This window comes from Lactuca sativa, chromosome 7 (assembly GCF_002870075.4).
Source record: "Lactuca sativa cultivar Salinas chromosome 7, Lsat_Salinas_v11, whole genome shotgun sequence".
Classification (NCBI taxonomy): domain Eukaryota; kingdom Viridiplantae; phylum Streptophyta; class Magnoliopsida; order Asterales; family Asteraceae; genus Lactuca; species Lactuca sativa.
This window is the reverse complement of record NC_056629.2, coordinates 140,264,362-140,286,481: the sequence shown is the minus strand read 5'-3', so window position 1 is coordinate 140,286,481 and position 22,120 is coordinate 140,264,362. Positions and strand designations below refer to the sequence as shown.

Here is a 22,120-nt window from a genome sequence, read left to right as displayed (position 1 = left end):
ATGACAACTTCCCTTTCTCGTCTGTCTCAGTACTTAGAAACCACGAACGACTTGAGCTGTAATGACATTTTGACACTTTTTAGTTTCCATATAACTATATTAGAATATTATATATAGATTATGTTATGTTTTTATATGATTTTTTTATGATATTAATTCCATGTAGTATTAATAATCTAATATATAAATTTTGTATAAATATATAATATAAATTATACATAATATTAAAAAACCGTTATACAACTGCTATACCACCGAGATTTTAAATAGCGAAATGTGACCGTTATTGAAATTTGGACCGCGATAACTGCTTAGGCAATAGGTCATAACTTTTAGTCTTTTACTGTACAGTTGAATTAATCCATTATCGTTACTTTTTAACCATTCATCCATTGACCAGTTATTTTGAATTACACAAGTGGCCCCTATGGTTTAAATTTCTTTCGTAGTTGGTCCCTTACCATCACTATTCATCACCGGCACCACCACCGTTCACTTCCGGCAACTACCACAATTCACCTTCGGCAATTCTTAATCTTCTCTTTTTCTCTCTCTAAAGCTTTCAGCAAGTAATAGATTAATATCCTTTATATGCATATTTCGTTAATTGTTCTCTTCTTTAGTCCTTATTTGACTTGAAAAAATTCCTAATTCCCAAAATGAGTTGGTTGACCCAATTTTCGAATGATCTGTTGTTAGAACTGAGAACCCATGTGCGCGCCAATCGTCTTAAAATCTTGATGAACGAATCTTGCAATTGCAATTGCATAATCTTCCCTCTTAAAGTTATCACCTCTGCAAGTGTAAATCTTTTAATTCAATTAAATTGATTTGAGTTGATTTCTCAATTCCTGAATAATTAATCCCCCAAATTAACACAATGGTGATGGGCATGGCTTCACCGCTGTTAAATGGTCAGAGAGTTGTGGTTTTGTTGTTCGTTTCTAGCATTCTCTATTCTATACGTATATCCCTTTTCTATGAAGGCCTGTCTTTCTCTTTTCTCGCTATTTTTGCCCAATTCGACGAGATCTCCGTTGAATCATACGACCTCGCCTTCTCCTTCAGGTACTCGATTGATCTAGCCACTTCATAAATTATACTGAATTGGTTTCGTATGGTTTACCAATCGTCATAACTTTAAAGGTGTTTGGGTTTATGTGTTTGTAACGGCCCAATTTTAGAAAAATTTTAAACTTTTAATTTCACAAACATCATCCATGGGAAGTACAAAAATCCCAATACATATCCATATTATTTTTGAATTCAAAGTACAAAAGCTAATTGTGAAAACACTGGAGAATGCACGCCACGTCATCAAGCCGAGCCCTTGCCTTTATCAATACAAGTACCTGCACGGAAGCTGACTATGTTGGGACTCCAATATTCACTCTACACAACCCTATAACAGAAACAGTTTCTTAAATACAACTCAATATGCCCCAAAACCCCTTAAAGGTCAAACTTGGTCAAAGACTAAGGTTAAAAGGTCAGAGTCAACGTCCTGAGTTGACCCAACTTGTCGAGTTTCTCTATCACCGGTACAGATCAGGAAAAATCCTATCGACTCGTCGAGTTGGCCAGAAATCCGACCTCTTAATGCATTAAGTTGATACCATCGAATCTAGGGACTCCAGATCTCAGATCTCATCCAAAATGATGTCTAAGAGGGTAAAGTTTCCAACTTTACCCTTAAGAACCATCCAAAAAGAAGCAAACCCAAACCCTAAGCTCTTTAGAGTGAGTCTTAGTATATTAAGCCCTTGAACTCTCCCAATATAGCCCCAAAACACAGATCTAGGGTCCAAAGGTCAAATAATCACGTAAAGTTTCCAACTTTACGTCCATGCGACCTAGAAATACACTTTAGAGCTTAATAAGGACTTAATAATGGACTTATTGCATGAATGGGGCTTGGAACTAATAAAGTTTGCAACTTTCAGTCATGAAAGGTCATGAAGGGGTTAGATCTAACATAATAAACCCTGGAACCTTCAACATTTTGGCTAGCCCAAGCAAAATCCCAAAATCATGCTAAAACTTCCATTAAAGAGATCTAGATGATAACAAAGCAAGATGTCGACTTTATACCTCAAGAAGACTGCTATTGGTGAAGAGTTTTTGGATCTATACTCCTTCTTCTAAGCTAGATGTTTCCAACTTCCAAGCTCCTTCCAAAGAACCATGAAAATCAATTCTCAAAGCTCTCACACACTCAATGTTGAAAGGATAAACGAACTTAGAGTTTCTGGGCAATGGGATGCTGGTAAGGAGGCCAGCCAAGGGGGTTGAGTCCTTAAAATAGGGTGCAACACCCTAAAATTAGGGTTTCATCTTCAACTGCCAACTCGTCGAGTTGGGACTCCCCGACTCGTCGAGTTGGTGATGTGAATTATGAGCATTGATTTGGCATGCAGAATTAAAGAGCACACAAAGAACACGGTGATTTGGGTGTTTAAGAGATACATTCGATTATGAACCCACCTTATATAGAGGTGTTTACATGTCTCTCTCTCTCTTTCTCTATCTCTCATGTCACAATGCTAATTTACCACATGCAAGTGGGTCTACAAAAGTCAAACCATTTACAAAGTCATACATGGATAACTTTGTACCCAACATTATCCTCCTTAAATTTAGGAATGGATGACCCGCTTCAAATCTTCCAAAATCAAGCAACTTCACGAACCAAGCGTCAAGCGTGACACATGTAGAGATGAACTTAAAATCTTCAATTCTTCAATGATTTTTCAATCCGGGTTCTAGAATGTGAGACCATACAAACCAAGCATCAACGGATAATTAGGAGTTTCTCAATCTCCAAATAATCACCCTAAAGTTGAGCATAAAAGCACACCCCAAAAATCTTCAATAAGTCCAAACCTATCATGAACCGAAATCACAACTGAATCTCCAATCGAGTCATTTTGTAACATCCCAATACCAGGTATATCTCATAAACTCGTGTTTTATTATAGATGTCAAGTTTGGCCCTTTAATTGAGAAAAGGTGGTAAATGAGTATGGAGGGCGTACGCGTGTGTACACTCAGCATACTCATGTGCATGTTTTGGACACGGAAGCCACCTAGCACGTTGAGTGTATTAGGCTCAGAGTGAAAACCCTAATTGTGGGGTGTGTCCCTATTTAAGGAACATAATGGCCTCATTTCTGGCAACCATTTCCAACCTTCAGCCCTCTCAAAACCCTAATTTCTGTTCCTTTAGATTGAGTGTCTATTTGTGAGCTTCTAAGTGTTTTGTGGGATCCTTGGAGTGAAGAAGAAGCATTGTATAGAATAGAGTTGGACTCCAGGCCTTGGATCTGAGCTTTTATGTGGTTGGAGCATCATTTGAAGGTATAAAGCTCAAAGCTTTCTTATCCTTTTTTATTTGTGCATATTATGGTCCATTTTGGGGTTTTTGGTCCCAAAGCTTGAAGCTTTATGAGTTGTTGAACTCCAGAGCCTAATATTTGTCCCTTTGAGTGCTTTTAATGGAATGGATTCATAAAAATGAATTCATGGACGTCAAAACCACCCCATGCATGAGATAGGAGCATTTTTGGGAGAAAAGAGTGAGAGTTTTTGGGTTTGGGACTTTCTCAGCCACGCAAAGGCTTAAAGTCACGAACTTTATATAGTATGAGCCTTTAGGGAGTCCAAATCTGAGAGTATAGCTATGGTCTTAACGGATTTAGACCAAGGGAGTGAGAAAAGCAAGTTTGGAACGTACGTCGAGCGTACTCCCAGGTACGCGCAACTTAGGGTCGAGGATCCCCGATGCATGTATGGCGAGTTAGTACGCCTAGTGTAAAGGGGTTGTACGCCCAACGTACGTGCTGCAGTTGACTTTTGTTGACTTTTAGGGTTTGGTCAAATTGTGGATTATAGAGGTCATGGAAGGGTAAAATGGTCTTTTATCCTTCTGTGAATTTGTAGTTGGTTTAGCCTAGCTTCTTTGAGGTTCGTTTATTAATTAGAGATAATTATGATATGTGTTAGGCGGAGGCTAGACCGGTGATTCAAGTATGAGGTTTATTTGCTTGCTTACGAGGTGAGTCTTCACCCTATACTTACTTTGAGTGGTAATATTGTGTAACCGGAGGGTCTTGTGTGCTTATATTGAGTATTGTGATATCTTTGTATTATGTCTTTGTGATTTATGTTGTGTATTATGTTGGGCTTTACTGAGTTAGGACCGGAGGGTCCACCCGAGTTATGGGACCGGAGGGTTCCACTGAGACACATTGACCAGAGGGTCTTATCTGAGACATAGCCATGAGAGGCTAATGAGTTATGTGTGGTATTTTGGGGAACTCGCTAAGCTTCATGCTTACCTTGTTATGTGTTATGTGTTCCATGTACTTCTTAGGATCACGGGAAGGCGCCGACTTGATTGTACACACGAGATGGAGTTATGTTTTTGAGAATCCTGGATTTTCTTTAAACAATTATGAATATGTGTTTTTTTATAATTTTACATTTTGGGGATTTGTGAAATGTGTTGATGATGTGATTTTAAAATGAAAATTTTGTTTGAAAATTTACGGTGGTACAAGTTGGTATCAGAGTTTTGGTTTGAGGGATACGGAGGTACCTTCAGGTGTGTTTGGACTCAAACTCAGGATTTGAGAAAAAAATATTTCAAAAGAAGTGATTTTTTCAAAATGAGAAAGAGTTTTATGAGAAAAACGAGTTGGAGCAGTGTGTACAATCAACCAGAGCTCGAACGGTGATTTCCCAAAATACCCTTACTTATTTGTGTTATGAGATATTCATGAGATAGTAGGGATGCATGCCATAGGATAAGCTAGTTATTCCATATATTAGGGATAGAGTTGCCTGATTTGTGATGCCTTAGCTTAGGAGATGCTATTGATCGATGTTATCTGTTATTTGCTTTGAGTATGTGCTGAGTAAGAGTATCTAGAAGGAATCACTTAGAAAGAGTTATGAGTCGAGGGATAATCTAGAAGAGGTGCCTAGATGAGCAAATGAGGGTCTATTGAGAGAGTAGTCTGATATTCGTGAGAGATAGAGTACTTGTGAAGTGGGATCCTAAGAGGAGGACTTGGGGTGACTATAGGTTGGTGTGGAAGGTAGTATTAGGCCTGTACTACTGAAAACATTGGATCTGTATGCAACCCAAGTAAGAATCCTTAGGGTACTAAGGAGCATTTAAGGGAGGGAAATCGAGTGTGAGTATGCTCGAACGAGTCTCTAATGATTTTTGTATTGTGTTTCAGAGACATCATGGTGGGTACACGCCACAACCCTGAGGGCGATAGTGCCAGCAATGAGGAGATCCGTAGGATCATTCATGAGGAGGTGGCCGCAACTATTCGAGGGGTGATATTAGAGATGTTTGGGTCTATTAAGACCACACTGATTGAGACATTCGATGAGCGATATGTTGTTGTTATTGAGGATGTTGCTGCTGCAGCCACTACAGTCGTAGTTGTTGCTAGGCCACAGGGAGGTGACCCGTTGTTGTTCTGAGAGTTTAGCAACACGAAGCCACCAGAGTTTGATGCGACACAAGATTTGATTGCCGCTATGAGATGGATCTCCGACATTGAGGGGTGTTTTTACCCATGTTCATGCCCTGAGCACCTGAGAGTTCGGTTTGCACTGAATCAGCTTCTCTTGGGAGCGAATGACAGGTGGAAGTTCATGACATTTACTCCTACAGATCATTTTGCAGTGACATGGGAGAGATTTACACAGTTGTTCCGAGATGAGTATGTTCCCCCGGTGGAGAGGGAACGGTTAGCCCAAAAGTTTTTGTCTCTCAAGTAGAAGACAGAAACTGTGACTGAGATCTCGAGGATGTTCCATGAGAGGACGTTGTTTTGCCCTGAGCATGTGTCTATTGAGCAGGCACGTGTGAGCTGATACCTGCTCATACCAAGGAGGGATATACGAGAGTTCGTGGTGAACTCGTCATACCGGACATTGGCTGAGCTTCAGACCAATGTCAGGAGGAGGGAGATTGAGCTAGAGTTGCAGACCAGAGAGGAGGAGGAGTCCCAGGGTAGAGACAGGAGACCGAAGCAGTCGCAACCGACAACGAAGCGGGCAAAGCCTGCTGATACGAGAGCTGGGTGCCAGTGCGGCAAGAGTCACGAGGGATCGTGTCGGACAAGGATTTGCTACAAATGTGGCAAAGAGGGGCACATGGAGAAGGATTGCCCCAAGGGGTTTGCAGTTTGCTTTCACTGCAACCAAACTGGCCATCGGAAGGCCAAGTGCCCTCAGCTCATTCAGGGATCAGCCCAGGGTTCTGCACCTACTGCTTTACGTGCTACTGATAGTCGGCCAGCGAAGGTCGAGACACCGAGGGCTCATGGGAGAGCTTTTTAGCTGACAGCAGAGGAGGTCCGCGCAACACCTGATGTTGTGGCTGGTACGTATTTCCTTATTTATATTATTTTTAGAGTTGTTGTGCTTATTCTGTGTTGTATATAAGTACTTTTCTTGTGAGTTTTGTACTTGCTTTGGTGTTATTTGACTCAGGTGCAAGTCGATCCTTAAGGGTTTTGAGCATTCTATCACTCCTATGGTGTACATGCAACCCTAGAAACCTTGGATCTATGTTTTCTCTATTTGTAAGTCCATAATTTGCCTGTGTATCAGTCAGATCCATTTGATGGTGCGGAATCCCAATCAAACGGATGATGTCAGATCAAATAGAAGAGAAGGAGAAGAAGAATAATATGAATCTTGTTTTAATTGATTAGAATGAAGTTCCTTACACAAGATTCACACAGTTACACACATACGCTACTTTCTCTCTCTCTTTGGTTTCTCTCTTCTCACATTCATCAATCCATTCCTCACACCCTAACACCTATATTTATACAAGGGGAACATGGGCCGAAGAATATGGGTCGTAAATGGGTTTACGGCCGTAAACACAACCGTAAACACCAAGTTGTTTACGGTCCAAAACACAAAAATACATTTTTCTAGAAAAGTAAAGTAGAAACCATATTTTTGACCCAACACTATTATACATGCAAAATTGATTTTCCAAGGTTCTCAACCTAACTAGCATGTTATGGGGTACTTGTAATATAAAAATTTAGTAGCATAACATACCTTTTCTTGTGGTTGATTGCTTGGAGTCTTGAGAGCCTAACACTAATAATGTGGATGCCTCAAGTGGAATCACCAATCACCAAATGTAACACCCGAAATCAGAAAGGTCAAGAAAGGAAAGGAAAAACCCTAAGTTAAAGAGGGTTGACTCGTCGAGTCCAGGGAGGAACTCGGCGAGTCGAAGCGGGATCCGGGTGTAAAGCAAGTGACCAACTCGGCGAGTCGGCAAGTGGACTCGGCGAGTCAGGTCTGGGTTGGGAAACCCTAATTTCGGGACTTGGTACCCTATTTAAGCATCTTAATCTCTTCCCTAGGGCTCACTTGCGGCCCTATAGTCCAGAACCAGAAACCCTAAGCCTCCATTGTTGCTTAATCAAGCTTTCTTGCCAATTTGGGTGATTTGAAGGAAGAAGGAGGAAGACACACATTGGGGATTCAAGAATTGGCAGTAGATCCAGAGTTTGTGAGGTCTTCCAGAGCTTTTGAAGGTAATGAGTCGCTACCTTCCCTCTTTTGCATATAGATCAACCTTTATCATGGGATTTGGGGCTTTTAGGACAAGTTTATGAACCATTTCGAGTTAGAAGCCCAGATCTGAAGTTGCTACTTCAGATCTATGTGTATCTTGGCCTAGAGAATCATAAAGCATCAGTCTATGGGTTGATTGTTGAGCCCCTTTGTCTCAAACCCTAGTTTATAGTGATTTGAGCCTAGATCTCGTTAGCTACACGTAAAGTTTGCCACTTTACGTAAGGAATAGGCTTTAGAAGAGAGGATTATCAGCAGAGCTCAGCAGTTCAGGTGAGTTTCCTTCCAGTAGGAACGGGTTTAAGGCCACAATGCCGGCCCGTTTAGCTAGCAATAGTTTCCGGATTTTAGTCCGATGCAGTAGTTAGTATGTTTGATGCCTTCGTGTCTCAGACAGGATTTATGTGTTATGTGTTCCGGGTTACAGCCCGATGCAGTATGCAGTATATGTGTGTTCATGCTAGTTGATATGTTTATGTTCTGTTCTGTTCAGTTAGTTCCGGACTTCGGTCCGATGCAGGGGGCAAGGCCCCAGTTAGTCCGGACTTCGGTTCGATGCAGGGGACAAGGTCCCAGTCAGTTAGTCCGGACTTCGGTCCGATGCAGGGGGCAAGGCCCCAGTTAGTCCGGACTTTGGTCTGATGCAGGGGACAAGGTCCCAGTCAGTTTTCGGACTTCGGTCCGATGCAGGGGGCAAGGCCCCAATTAGTCCGAACCTCGGTCCGATGCAGTGGGCAAGACCCAGTATGTGTTTTATATGTTATTGTTCGGTATGTGGTAGTTTGGGGGAGCTCACTAAGCTTCGTGCTTACGGTTTTCAGTTTTGGTTTCAGGTACTCAGTTTTCAAAAGAGGAGCTCGGAGAGATTGCAGTACACACACCATAGTCAGTTAGCCTGGAAAATGTTTTACTCTGATAATGAGATTATGTTTTGAATCTAATACTCGAAAGTTATGTTATGACTTATGATACGTTTTTATAAATATGGTTGTAGTAATGTTTAAAAAGAAATTTTTAGTTATGATTTTGGGTCGTTACACCAAAACACCTTGGAAGACTTGAGAGAATAGAAAGCACTTCTAGAAATCAGCCCACTCTTTGTTTACTCACACACTAGTGCCATTTCATGTGCCAAAGGCCTCATTATATAGTATGGAGGATTAGGGTAAAAAAAATAATCAATATAAGTTGTAAATTGTAATATTTATAATGACATAATCTTGCTATGATCTTATCGATCATCAAAGAAAATCTATTGTGGTATGGTTTTCCATCGGTATATTGCGAACCTTGCTGTCTACAATATCAGGGCCGACCCATGGGGAGTTCAGAAAGTGCCCATGAACAGGGCCCAAGAAATCATAGGGCCCAATTTTTCTTTAACGTTCACAATAGCCTATATTCAGTTAATGGCCCAAAACAAATTAGGTTAATCTTTTTATCCATGTATCAGTCGACAAGTGAGCGGGAAAAAATGAAATTTCTGGAAAAGAAAGAAAACGCTTCGATTTCTGTAGCATGAATTAAATCTTTCTCGACATGCAACAACGAACGATATTATTGTTTGCTTCTTTTCAACGCATTAGTTGATTTCAATTTCAAATGCAATCAACAATCATAATTCTTTTTCTTTCTTCATGAAACTTTGAAGCAACGATTTATTTTACAATCAGAGGCAACGATTTAGAAGCTTTAAGTTTCTTACCTATTTGAGATTTTGAAATAAAGGTAAGATTAAGGTATTTCAATTTTTTATGAGTCGCTACTTCTTTTTCTTCTTCTGTTTAGATTTCTACATCTAATTTCTGATTTTTTTGATTTTAGAAGGTTGACTGCACTCTAATCAATAACCAGTTTCCAAAATTGGAGAAACAAAGATATCAGTTTCAAAAATCATAACTCGGAAGGAACAAGGAATTAAGGAAATCAATTTCTGGATTTTGAAGGTACAAGCAAATCAATTTCTATTTTTTTAGTTTCTGACACGTTTCTGATTTGTAAGAAGTAATTAATTTTTTTTTTTGGTGATTTTGTTTCATTCATTGTTTCTGATTTCATATTTAAGTTCTTTTTTTTCTTGTTGATTATAAGGGTCAAAAACCAAAGAATTTGGGACCGAGTCTAGGGGAAAAAAATCAAAAGTTATGTTTATTTTTTTTATCTATTTGATACATTTATGATGTTCTTTGGAAGTAAATTAGATTTTTTTTAAATTATTTTTTATTCATGTTTTCTCGAATTTTGAAGATTGAAGCAATAATTTGTCCATTTTTATTCCTTTTTTGAGGTTTACATGTTTCTGATTTCAAATCAAACTATTATACATTTTTTTATCTATCTCTATATTTTTGAAATTATTTATAAAAATATCAGTTTTTTTTCATTCTTTATGATTCCTAGTTCTCGAATTCATAAGCATTGAAGCAATAATCTATTGACTTTCAATCCGTGTTTGAAGTTTACAAGTTTTTTATTTCAGATTTTTTTATGAAGTAGGTTGAAATTTAGAAGGTAAGTAAGTTCTTATCTTCTGATGTTTTTTTATTTGAAGTAGGTCAAAGTTTTTATTTTCTAATAATGTAACTTAACTTTCTAATTTGATTTATGTTTTTTTTATAGTTATCTGTGGAGAACAAATGCATTACTCTTTGCTATCTGAGTTTGAAGAAAATGATGATTATAGAAGTAATTTTATTTTTTCTGTATTATTTTGAATGAAATTTTAAAATATGTATTTGTGCACTAGAATATGAAAATTTGTCATTGTTTTACTTAAAATTTCAGGCTTTTTAAGTTTTAGGGCGTAATTTTTGTTAAATTGAACAGGCCTCCGAAATCTCGGGACCAGCCCTATACTATATGACTGAACATGATTAATAATCTAACCTTAAAAGAAAAAAAAAAATAACTGGACTTTTTATCCGAGCACTGACCCGATCCGGACCCGATACTTTCTACAGGCAGGCGTAATCCCGTACCATTGATTTCGTCATCTTAGGGGATTGATGTATTGTGGCCCACGCCTTCACGTTTTTTCTGTTATCTTTTCGACCGAGTTTTATCAAAAACCTCGTCATCATTCCGTCACTGATCTCCAATCCATTTCAAAATCCAACAATTTCTCACTTTCTCTCGTCATGTCTCAGGTAAATCTTTTCATTTCAAACTAAATGTTGTTTTTGAGTCTCATTGAGGCTGCCTCATTCGATCAGCATTGTCACCCCGTTTGATCCGCTTTATTTTTGATCGTTTCTCTGTTCGGGATCATGATTTTGTTGGAATTGACATGAGTTTTGTCGCGCTATGGATTGTTTTTAATATCGTAATTGTGATTATTTTATTTGATAGGTGAATGGGAAAGATCCGGTAATCAATCCTCCGGCTGCAACCGGTATGTTTTCGCTGTTTTATGTTGATGTGATTGAATGTGTTCATGGACGGAGATAAATCATAAATGCAACTTAACGATTATAGAATATTTGATTGATGGTTGAGTTTAGCTAATTTTATAGAATTCCAGAAGCATATAAATGAACATAAAACTTGATTCTATGCTATGTTTGATGGAGTTGAAAAAGATAGGGTTCTTTTTAATTGTTGGTTTCATGGTGGGAATTAAAATTAGGGTTTTCTTTTGATTATCTGTGTGCATATGAGGGAGGAAGAGGATGACAAGGTATCATTGCCTTTTCTAACAACATTCTATTAGTGGAGAACCAGGGTTGAAACTTTAATAATGGAAATTTATATGAACAAAAAGATGAAATCGAGGATTTATTTTTCTAAATCTGCAGCAATTATTTATTTTGTGCATTCATAATTTCTGACATATATGTTCTTCTATCAGATGAGAAGGCTGATTCAGCTGTGAAAAAAGCTTCCTCTGAATCAAGTTCCTCGGATTCACAATCTGGAAAAATACCCGTAATGCCCTCCACCCCAGGAGCTGGATTTCCCGCTAGTCCTTTTAACTTCTCATCTATGGCTAGTCTACTTAATGTATTCTACTTCCTTTCATTCCTACACATAATCCAAACATTGCATACATTTTGTAGCTTAACTTAACAATTCTGGTATATTTTTACAGGACCCAAGTGTCAAAGAATTAGCCGAACAAATGGCAAAAGATCCTTCATTCAATCAGATGGCAACTCAACTCCAGAAGACCTTTCATGGTCCTGAAGAGGGTGTTTCTCCTCAGTTTAATACACAACAGTACTATTCCACAATGCAGCAGGTTATGCAAAATCCACAATTCATGACAATGGCTGAGCGCCTTGGTAATGCCTTGATGCAGGTATGACATAACAGAACAGAACAGGTTGTACTGCATTTGACATGCATCTGACTCGAGGCTTGGACGAATGTTTCCCCACCTAAAACGATGGGCCAGGGACTCACTCTCAATCTCTCTCATATGTACAAAAGACGCAAATGCCCTCCTCATTATCATCACCAAAAATAGCTCTTGAAAACTTGTTTAACCTGTCCGATGTAACAAATGCAGCCTACGGCTGCATTTGATGCACAGGACGCAGACAACAAGCTTTCAAGGGCTATTTTTGGTGATGATAATGAGGAGGGCATTTGCGTATTTTGTAGATATGAGAGAGATTGAGAGTGAGTCCCCGGCCCATCGTTTTAGGTGGGGCAACATTAGTCCAAGTCTCGAGTCAGATGCATGTCAAACGCAGTACAACCTGTTCTGTTTTGTTATAACAAGTGAGACCTTAAGCATATGTTTTAAATGTTGATGTAATGTGGTGGAATGGAATTGGAGGATAAAAATTGTGTTTGTGGTAGGATCCATCAATGTCTCAGATGCTTGAGAATTTATCTAATCCAGCTCAAAAAGATCAGCTTGAGGAACGAATGGCTCGAATCAAGGAAGATCCATCCTTGAAACCAATTTTAGAAGAGATTGAATCTGGAGGTCCATCTGCAATGATGAGGTTTCTCTCAACCACTTGATTGGATAAATGATGAAAAGTATCTTTTTTGGCTGTCTGAATGAGAGTAAAGTAAATGACCATATTACCCTTTTGTTTTATCAGGTATTGGAATGACAAAGAAGTTTTACAAAAGTTGGGTGCAGCAATGGGTGTTCCAGTCCCTGGAGATGCAGCAGGCGGAAATGAGGCGGGTGGAGTAAGTGAAGATGAATCTGCTGTTCATCATACTGCTAGTGTTGGTGATGTGGAGGTAATATTTTTATTTATATAATCTTTAGTAACATTATTTTTAAGTAATTGATTTTTTTTTATGTTGTATGAGTTAACTAGGGTTTGAAGAAAGCATTAGATTTGAGTTCAAATAAAGATGAAGAAGATTCAGAAGGCAGAACTGCTTTACATTTTGCATGTGGATATGGAGAGGTATAATTGATACTCTACTCTTAAAATATATATTTTATTTATTTATTTTATTACTATAAACAATTACTAATATGATTTTTATATAATCAAAAGGTGAAATGTGCTCAAATCCTTCTTGAGGCTGGAGCAAAAGTTAATGTTTTAGACAAAAACAAGAACACCGCCCTTCATTACGCAGCTGGTTATGGCCGAAAAGACTGTGTTGCCCTTTTGCTTGAAAACGGCGCTTCTGTGTAATTACGATTTTACCCTTTGTCTCAAATTACGATTTTGCCATTTTAAAATGCTTTTCTTGTTTCTGTTGTCCCAGTACTCTTCAGAACATGGATGGGAAGACTCCTATTGATGTTGCCAAACTTAATGAACAAACTGATGTACTGAAGCTGCTTGAGAAGGATGCGTTTCTATGATTTTATGATTTTTTTGGGTTCGATTGAAGGTTCTTTTTATATTTATTTATTTATTTATAATGTTGGTGTTAGATCTTTCATGAGTATAACTATTTTTGTTATTTTAATTTGTTGGTTTTATTATAACTGTGTGCTTCTTTCTAACAAAGATGCATATTTGACATATTCATTTTAACTGCATTCTTCATATTATTTTATAACTTATTCATGTGAAATTTGTAAACCTATGTATGTAATTGTAGTCTTTGTTGAAGGGGTGTCAATAAACGTCAAAAAGACGCGACACAATAAAAAAAATGGAAGGAAAATAAAATTCATATTCATGTATAAAAGTGGACACAGAATTGACATGATATTATTATATGTTGCTTTGTTTTTCGTGTTTTGTATGATTAAATACTAATTAAATAAAATAATGAGTATTTTATATTATAATTGTTGTCTCCTGCAGTTTTTGTTGTGTTTTAATTGGGTCGTACTTGTATAATATAAAATTGTATAATATAAATAAGCTTGGAATTATGGTTGTGTTACACAAAAACTTGTCATGTTACGTTGTAAACATGACATGATTATCCGATTTGATACCATGCTTTGTTAAGTGTGATACCTTCACTAGACCATCATTATGGGAGTTATATATTTATATTGCAAATATAAAAATTTGGATTCTTTGTACTCATTGGAAAAATAATCTTTGTTGTAATAGCTTCCACTTTCTTGTGTTTCTAAGTGCGGGGAATTATGCTACCATTATATATATATATATATATATATATATATATATATATATATATATATATATATATATATATATTAGGTTAAAACCCGTGGAACCCACGGGTGTTAATTTTAAATAAAATTAAAACACGTTGAAATCCATTTTAAAAAGAAAAAAAAACAACATTATTCAAAATCATAATGACTAACTACATATTTGCAATAAAAAAATATCAAAATCGTAATAACTAACTGAATATTTAAAATAATATTTTGTTTAATGTAAAAAATAATATTTAACCTAAAAGGAAGAATATATATATATATATATATATATATATATATATATATATATATATATATATATATATATATATATGCGTAAAAAAAATCGGTTGTAATTCTACATTTCGTTTAAAAGTTAGTTTTCACTCCACACTCCATTCTTTATGCGTAAAAAAAATTATAAAACAATATTATAGAACGTACAAAAGAAAAAGAAATTAAATATATTCTACAAGAATGTGATTAGATTCTTAAAGAATGATACAAAGAAATACCATATTGAGAAACAAAATCCCTAAAATTATTATTTTAATTCTTGAATTCCTTTTGTTTTTTTTTATTAGTTCATATGTAAAGGCAAAAAAATTTAGCCTCGTGTAACTGTTCATATGATTTGACAGTAGTGGAATGTGAAAGTCTTTTGTTTATATAAACAATTAATAAAGAAAAAAGAATACTTGATAATTATCGTCGTATGAGTTTTAACCACCAATATGCTTTTTTTTCCCTTGATCGCCTATTGTTTTTCATACAGATAATGAATGACGATTGTAGTTGAGTTGTAAATGTCGATGATGAAATTGTTGTAGGATTATGAAACTGATATCCCTAATTTAAGGGGAAATTAAATGTTTTAATTATTTCCTATAATTAACTATAAGTATATTAATTAATGATTTATTTTTTTTTCTTAAATTGTGATTGATCCTTACATTCATACAATATTTGTTGGATCTATATGAACCTAACTCTCTCTCTCTCTCTCTGTATATATATATATATATATATATATATATATATATATATATATATATATATATATATATATATATATATATATATATATATATATATTAGAATCTCTTTCACTTTCCTCACTATAATTTTCTACACTTAATGCCTTTTTTGTAAAAATGTGAGTTTAATATCTAATATGTTAAATATAAAATTAATGTACAAACATATATAAATAACGAAAAGTAAGCTAAACGAATTTGTTAAGAATAACTGTAACATGAATTCATCAATCACACGCTTAATTAACAATTACAATTGAAATTGTAACTAAAAAAATTTAATAAACAAAATAAAATATTTAAGTAGATCTTTTCTTATAAATACACAATTATATATAATATTTGACACAAAAAATAGATTGATAACTTAAACTAAACATAACATTTAATTAATTATAATTCAGCCTTAAGGAATGAGAGATTAAAAAACTTATATAGTTATGAACATCTACATTTACCTTTTATTTTACCTTTTTAAATTGTTTAAAGATATATTGTATATTGATAGAAATAAATAAAAAATAAAGAATTAATAAAGAAAAGTTAAAAGAGTTAACAAAGAAAAAACAGGGAAAAAATATGTGGAAACAATATGTTTTCCACATGAAGTTCTAACCTTCTAAACATTTTCCCTCATTTTTTTTGGCATAATCACTAAAATGACCAAGATTAGTGGTTCTATTTTAACAAATAAAACACAATGTTGATTCTGAATAAAACTTGGAACAATTGACGTAAGATCATATCTTGTTGCAAGATTACATTTTTGCACATCAAGCCTTCATCAAAAATTGATGTTATCACCTATACCATTATCACCAAGTTATGTTTTAACTTTTAAGACATGCAATTTCACTATTATTTAAAAATAAAAAAAGAAATCATTCCTATATGAAATTAATCCATTATTTTATTTTGTATAGCTTGGCTACGTACATAACTGCATCACATATAATGATTGCCACCTGAGTTAACAATTCCTTTTAATTAAGTTTTCTAATATAAGGAGGTTATTATTTCCTTTATCAACTAAATAATCTCTTAAAACCAAGTATTGTACAAAATAAAGATAACAACATCCATTTCTATCTTAGGACAAGAACCTATAGAATTAAATTCTAAATTTAATTGATCAAATATTATGTCAGGCCTAATATGCATACACAAAATGCCAACTCCAAGTAAGTAATAAAAGAGGAAATTTGAGGAAGAGAGAACCAAGATTCTATAGATATGACAATTGGAGGATATATAAACCCAACATAAAGTTCCATCATCACTAAACCTGGACATAGTTAATTAAAATTAACAAAAGAAAAAAAAAACAGAATATGATTCAACTGTATCATATTGATTAAAACACATTAAACAGGAAAGAGACACAAGGCACATACATGCACACTATTCTTCTTGCAGATGGTGGATATAAGCTTTCGTATTGGATTATTTTCTTTGTGTCCACTGGTTTGATGGCAAAAACAAAGAAATTACAAGAAAATTTCTAAAATCAGGCGACAAAACCAACAGACACACTAAACCGAAACAGGTACATAGAAAATACATGATCCACCATCATCCTTGTTGAGGAATGAGCCTTCCATATTGGATTGCAGGGTTGTTTGGTGAATCTGGATTCCACCTCAAAACAACCTCTGTAGTAATTTAAAAACCTCATTTTTAATATATTACTACGTCATAGAGTAGTAGAGAATAATTCATACCTCAATGGGATTAACATTACATTTAAAATCCTTACTGTGGCTTATCATCTTCGGGTCGTAGTTTCTAGAATCATAGCATAATACTTTCAGCTTTTTCCTTATCATCACCATCATTATTTTTGTAATGAACAACATCAGTCATAAGGGTAAGTTTGTCATTTTGAATGAATGTTAGCAAATCTTTGTCTGATTAATCTTATCATGCATCAAAGAATGCAAGAATAAGACCATTAAATACATGCCATTTATTGTATACTTGTGAAGTTTTTTTTTCTTTTTTCGTTTTTTCTGTAAAAGATGTAGAATTTCAGGAGCAAATCAGTCACATACAACCAATCAGTATACCTTCTTATGGAAAACTGTTAAAAATCAAATATTTATAAAGTACAATGACATATTCAACAGATTTTTTAATGTTTCATTGATTAATTTATTTTTCTATATAAAATGCAAAAAAAAAAAGATAATATGACAGAAATGTGATTGATTATAAAACTCAATGGCTAAGAGAACATCTACATTCTATAAATGAACTGGAAGTAAAACTCAATGGCAGCTTGAGAGTTTACATAAATCAATGCGAATGGATTAGGAAACAAGCTTGATCTTTCTTAGGATTTTATCCCCTTTTATTACATCCAATGGTTGGATTGCCATAATATAGTTTGGGATCATGAATATCAATACAGTAGCTCTTATAGGGACCAAAAAGTCCATTGTTGTCATTATAAGCTTGCATATGCATCTAAATTTAAGCCAAATGTAGTAGCTACCAAAAACACAACTGTTTCAGTAACCCAATTGGAAAAATAGTCAGTCCCCAATTTTAATTTTATCCTTAAGGAAGACCAAAAATCTATGGAAGCTTGTACATATTCATTGGTGAAAAAAATGTAGAAAGTTGAGAGATGAAGTATGTGACCCAATCTTCCGTAATTAGAATAACGGTAGAATACTGGAATTAATGTGGATCAAACATATATCATCAAGTCAATCCCCCACCCCCTCAAAAACTTAAGAAATGTCAAATTGACACAAATGCCCATGATACCACTTAAACATGAAAGCTTTATTCTATTTATGCATTTAATAAGCACATAGAAATTACAATTTTTTAAGAAATTCATTATGACGTGATAAGATTGCATAATTTTCATTTGCACATCTTGTTTACTTTCATTTCCAATTTTACTTTTTTTAAGAAAATCACAACAACCTGTAGAGATTGTCTCAAGCTTTTTTGACTCGCTTACCAGAAAATGAGGTTGATTTAGATTAGTATTTTACATTCATCCACATACCATATGAGCAATTTTACTAATTCTTTTCAAATCAAATGAGTGAAATAAAAAAAAACTTTTTTAAGAATCTAACACATCAGCACTTACTGAAACTTTGTACTTTAGTTTTAATTACAAGGAAATAAATACTTTAACTTTCTCCACAGAGAGATTCTTGTGAAAATTATGATTAGCACTGTTAAAAAGCACGCTTTTATTAATGAATGTTCGATTTAAATTTCTAGTTTATCAAGAACTTGTAAAAGCCCTAATTATATTAAGAATATCATACTAAAAGCCCTAATTTTAAAATATAATCATGTGAATTGGCAAAGTAATCGATAGCAAAGACTGTGTATGTTTAAAAATTATCCATTTGAATGTAAGTAACATGACTAACCTGTCTCTAACATTAACTTCTTCGACGTTAGCTGACAGGCGTTGAACTACAACAACATGAGAAAAAGAGAGAGATTAGGGCAGATGTGTTAATAATGATAGACATGGAGAAATCTCAGTAAGATGGACAGAAAATAGGGTTAGAAATTGAAAAGACTAAGAAGAAGAATATGAATACACCTTGTTATAAAACCAAGACAATAGATGATCTGAGCCAACCATTTTGTTTCTTTGCATAAAAATCTAAAGGATGAAGAAGAAACGCCAGGATCCAACACCATCGAAAACACTAAACACCACAAAATCACCACTGTAACACCCATTACTGCCACCAATCGCAACCCTTAAGCCACCACCACTACCAACCACCGAGCACCATCACCTTCTACCTACCGCCTCCTATATCTTAAAACAACCATATACCTCACTTTCTCATCTGTGTTATCAATACTGCCAGCACCACAAACCACTTGCCACTTTAATACCATTCTTTTACCACCATTGCTCAAGCCAGATTTCACCATGGAACCAATCGAACCAAGAGAGAAACGAAATAAGGAGAAAGAGGCCCATAATTAGGGATTTCAAAAACAATATTCAAATTTCACTTCTAATAGAGGTTGAAGAAATAACGGGATTTGAAACAATTTGAATGAAAGATAATATTGAATGAGAGATTGAAGAATCAAATTCAATAATTCACTTGAGAAATTGTGTTTTGTAATCGTATCCTAAAAACAATTCAAAAACATATATATAAGATAAGAAAAGACAAATCTAACTTTTATAAACCGTATAACAAAACTGCTCAAAACTATTCTATGTAAAATGACCAAACTGCCCTTGGCAGTGGCAATCTAATTCTATGTGTTTTGTTCTTTCGTGGAAGACAGGGTTATGAGCGATATGTATGGCAGCTAGGTTATCACATTTCAAGGGAATGGGAGTGATATCATCAATTCCAAATTCATGAAGAAGGCGAGTTAACCAAGCAAATTCAGCACAAACGCGTCGCATGGATCGGTACTCTGCTTCAGCAGAAGAAAGAGAAACCATCGTTTGCTTCTTGGATTTCCTGGAAATTGGAGCTCCACCAAAGAGAATAAAATACCCACTAACAGATCTTCGTGTGAGAGGACAGGCAGCCCAATCACTGTCGCAAAAAGCCTCGATTTTAAAAGTGGGATCATCATTGAAAAATAAGCCATGATTGATTGTACCCTTAAGATAACGGAGAACACGGAGAGCAACATCCAAATGTTCTTGACAAGGTCTCTGATTAAATTGACTAAGAAATTGGACAGTGTAAGCCAAATCGGGGCGAGTATGAATGAGAAAATTCAATTTTCCAATCAATTGTCTGTAGATTGTGGCATCTTGAAGGAGATTGTTGGTCTTAAACAAAATTGCAATATCATATGACAATGGAGAAGAGACGATAGAGTAGTCATCAATTGAGTAATGAGATAACAAATCCTTGATGAATTTTTGTTGTTGAACTATCATACCGTCTGAAGTAGAATTGAATTCAAGACCCAAGAAAAAGTGAATTTGCTCGAGATCCTTTATTTTGAAACGATTGTCCAAATAAGTTTTCAGTTGCTGAATACCATCATAATCATTGCCAGTTACTAAAATGTCATCGACATACACAGTGACGATAATGATAGATTGGTCATTTCGTTTCAAAAACAGAGATGAATCATTAGATGAGAGAATATAACCTTGATCGTGTAGAGATTGTGAAAGCTTAGAATACCACTGACGAGATGCCTGCTTTAGACCATATAGTGATTTCTTAAGCTTGCAAACCAGCAAGGGAGAAGAAACGTGGAAACTAGGTGGGGGTTTCATGTAAACATCCTCATACAAGTCACCATGAAGAAAGGCGTTATTAACGTCCATTTGCTGTATATTCCACTCCTTTTTAACAGCAAGAGAAACTAAGCATCAAACGGTATTGAACTTCACCACAGGAGAAAAAGTTTCATGAAAATCGATCCCCTTTTTTGTGTAAAACCTTTGGCGACCAGTCTCACTTTATAACGTTCAATTGATCCGTCTGAGCGATGCTTAATCTTGTAAACCCACCGACAAGAAATAGGTTTCTTACCCTTTGGTAATTTAATGATGTCCCAGGTTTTGTTTGCATCTAAAGCTGCTAATTCATTGGACATAGCATCTTCCCAACTAGGATACCTTGAGCTTGATGATAGAAGGCTGGTTCCATGGGCAAATCGTGAGTATGAAAAGCAAATGATGATTTTAGGTTAGCACTTTCAAAGACAACAGAAGAGGGTGTAGCAACACAGAGGTTTGTCAATGTGTGAACACATTCACTAATATTGGTGTTGGTATGAACATGATTACACACATAATCAGCCAAACGTTTGGAGGGAACAGAAACCCTAGTGGTGCGTCTGAGCTGAGGTTGAGGCTGAACATAATTGTGGACAGAAGGAGATGAAGAAGAGGGACTGTTGTGTGGAGAAAAAACAGGAGAAGGGGTATTTTGGTCATTAAACTATTCTTGAGTAAAAGTAAACGCAGGAATGATAGAAGCAGATGTGAGAATGTCATCTGAGATAGAAGAAAGAATATAAGAGGGGTAAGTGGGTGTTAAGTGGTTGTTGGTGAGAGCATGAAGAGGGTAAATGTTCTCAAAGAATCGAACATCTCTTGAAACCAAAAGTTTCTTAGTCACCAAATTGTACATCTTGTAACCTTTTTGTCCAAATTGATAACCAATAAAGACACATGGATGTGCTTTAGGCATGAATTTGTCCCTTCCCACTGTGGTTGTACTCACAAAACAAAGACATCCAAAACTTCTGAGGTAAGTTAAATCAGGTTTCACTTGAAACAACATCTCATAAGGTGTTTTATTTTGCAATAGTTCAAATGGCATCCTATTAATGAGATGGACAGCAGTTTTGGTACATTCTCCCCAAAATTGAACACCAATACCAGATTGAAAATATAAGGCCCGTGCTGTGTCAAGAATGTGCCTATGTTTTCGTTCAACAAGGCCATTTTGTTGTGGTGTATTGGGAGTTGATTTTTGATGAATGATGCCTTGAGATTGAAAGTAAGTGATGCCTTCATGACTGGACCCTAACTCGTAAGCATTGTCTGTTCGAATCTTCTGAATAGTTTTGTTAAATCGTGTTTGAACAAATTTAACAAAAGATTTGATTAAGGCAAAAACATCTCCTTTATTTTTTAGCAAATGAATCCATGTGTGTCGATTGAAATCATCAACAATGGTTATAAAATATTTATAACCATCATGAGTGGAATGTTTATAGGGGCCCCACACATCAATACGAATTAGTTGAAAAACAGACTGAGACAGATTGGCTTAAAGGAAAAGAACAACGTGACTGTTTTGCTTGAGCACATACAACACAAGGAGAAATGTCATTATTGTTACAATGAGGAATCAAGGAAAGAGTTTTAAGTTTATACAATGGTAAATGCCCAAAACGACAGTGCCATAACAGT

General features: G+C 35.4%; 1 protein-coding gene across 1 annotated transcript; it reads left to right on the top strand.

The window, feature by feature from the left end:
• The first annotated feature begins 10,619 nt into the window (after positions 1–10,619).
• Positions 10,620–13,589, top strand: LOC111887792 (ankyrin repeat domain-containing protein 2B). The gene is made up of 9 exons (XM_023883943.2): positions 10,620–10,775; positions 10,978–11,020; positions 11,477–11,628; positions 11,717–11,926; positions 12,433–12,581; positions 12,684–12,831; positions 12,912–13,004; positions 13,098–13,237; positions 13,315–13,589. Exons 1-9 carry the CDS (start codon positions 10,635–10,637, stop codon positions 13,412–13,414), a joined length of 1,176 nt encoding a protein of 391 aa, XP_023739711.1. The 5' UTR covers positions 10,620–10,634; the 3' UTR covers positions 13,415–13,589.
• The last annotated feature ends 8,531 nt before the right edge of the window (positions 13,590–22,120 follow it).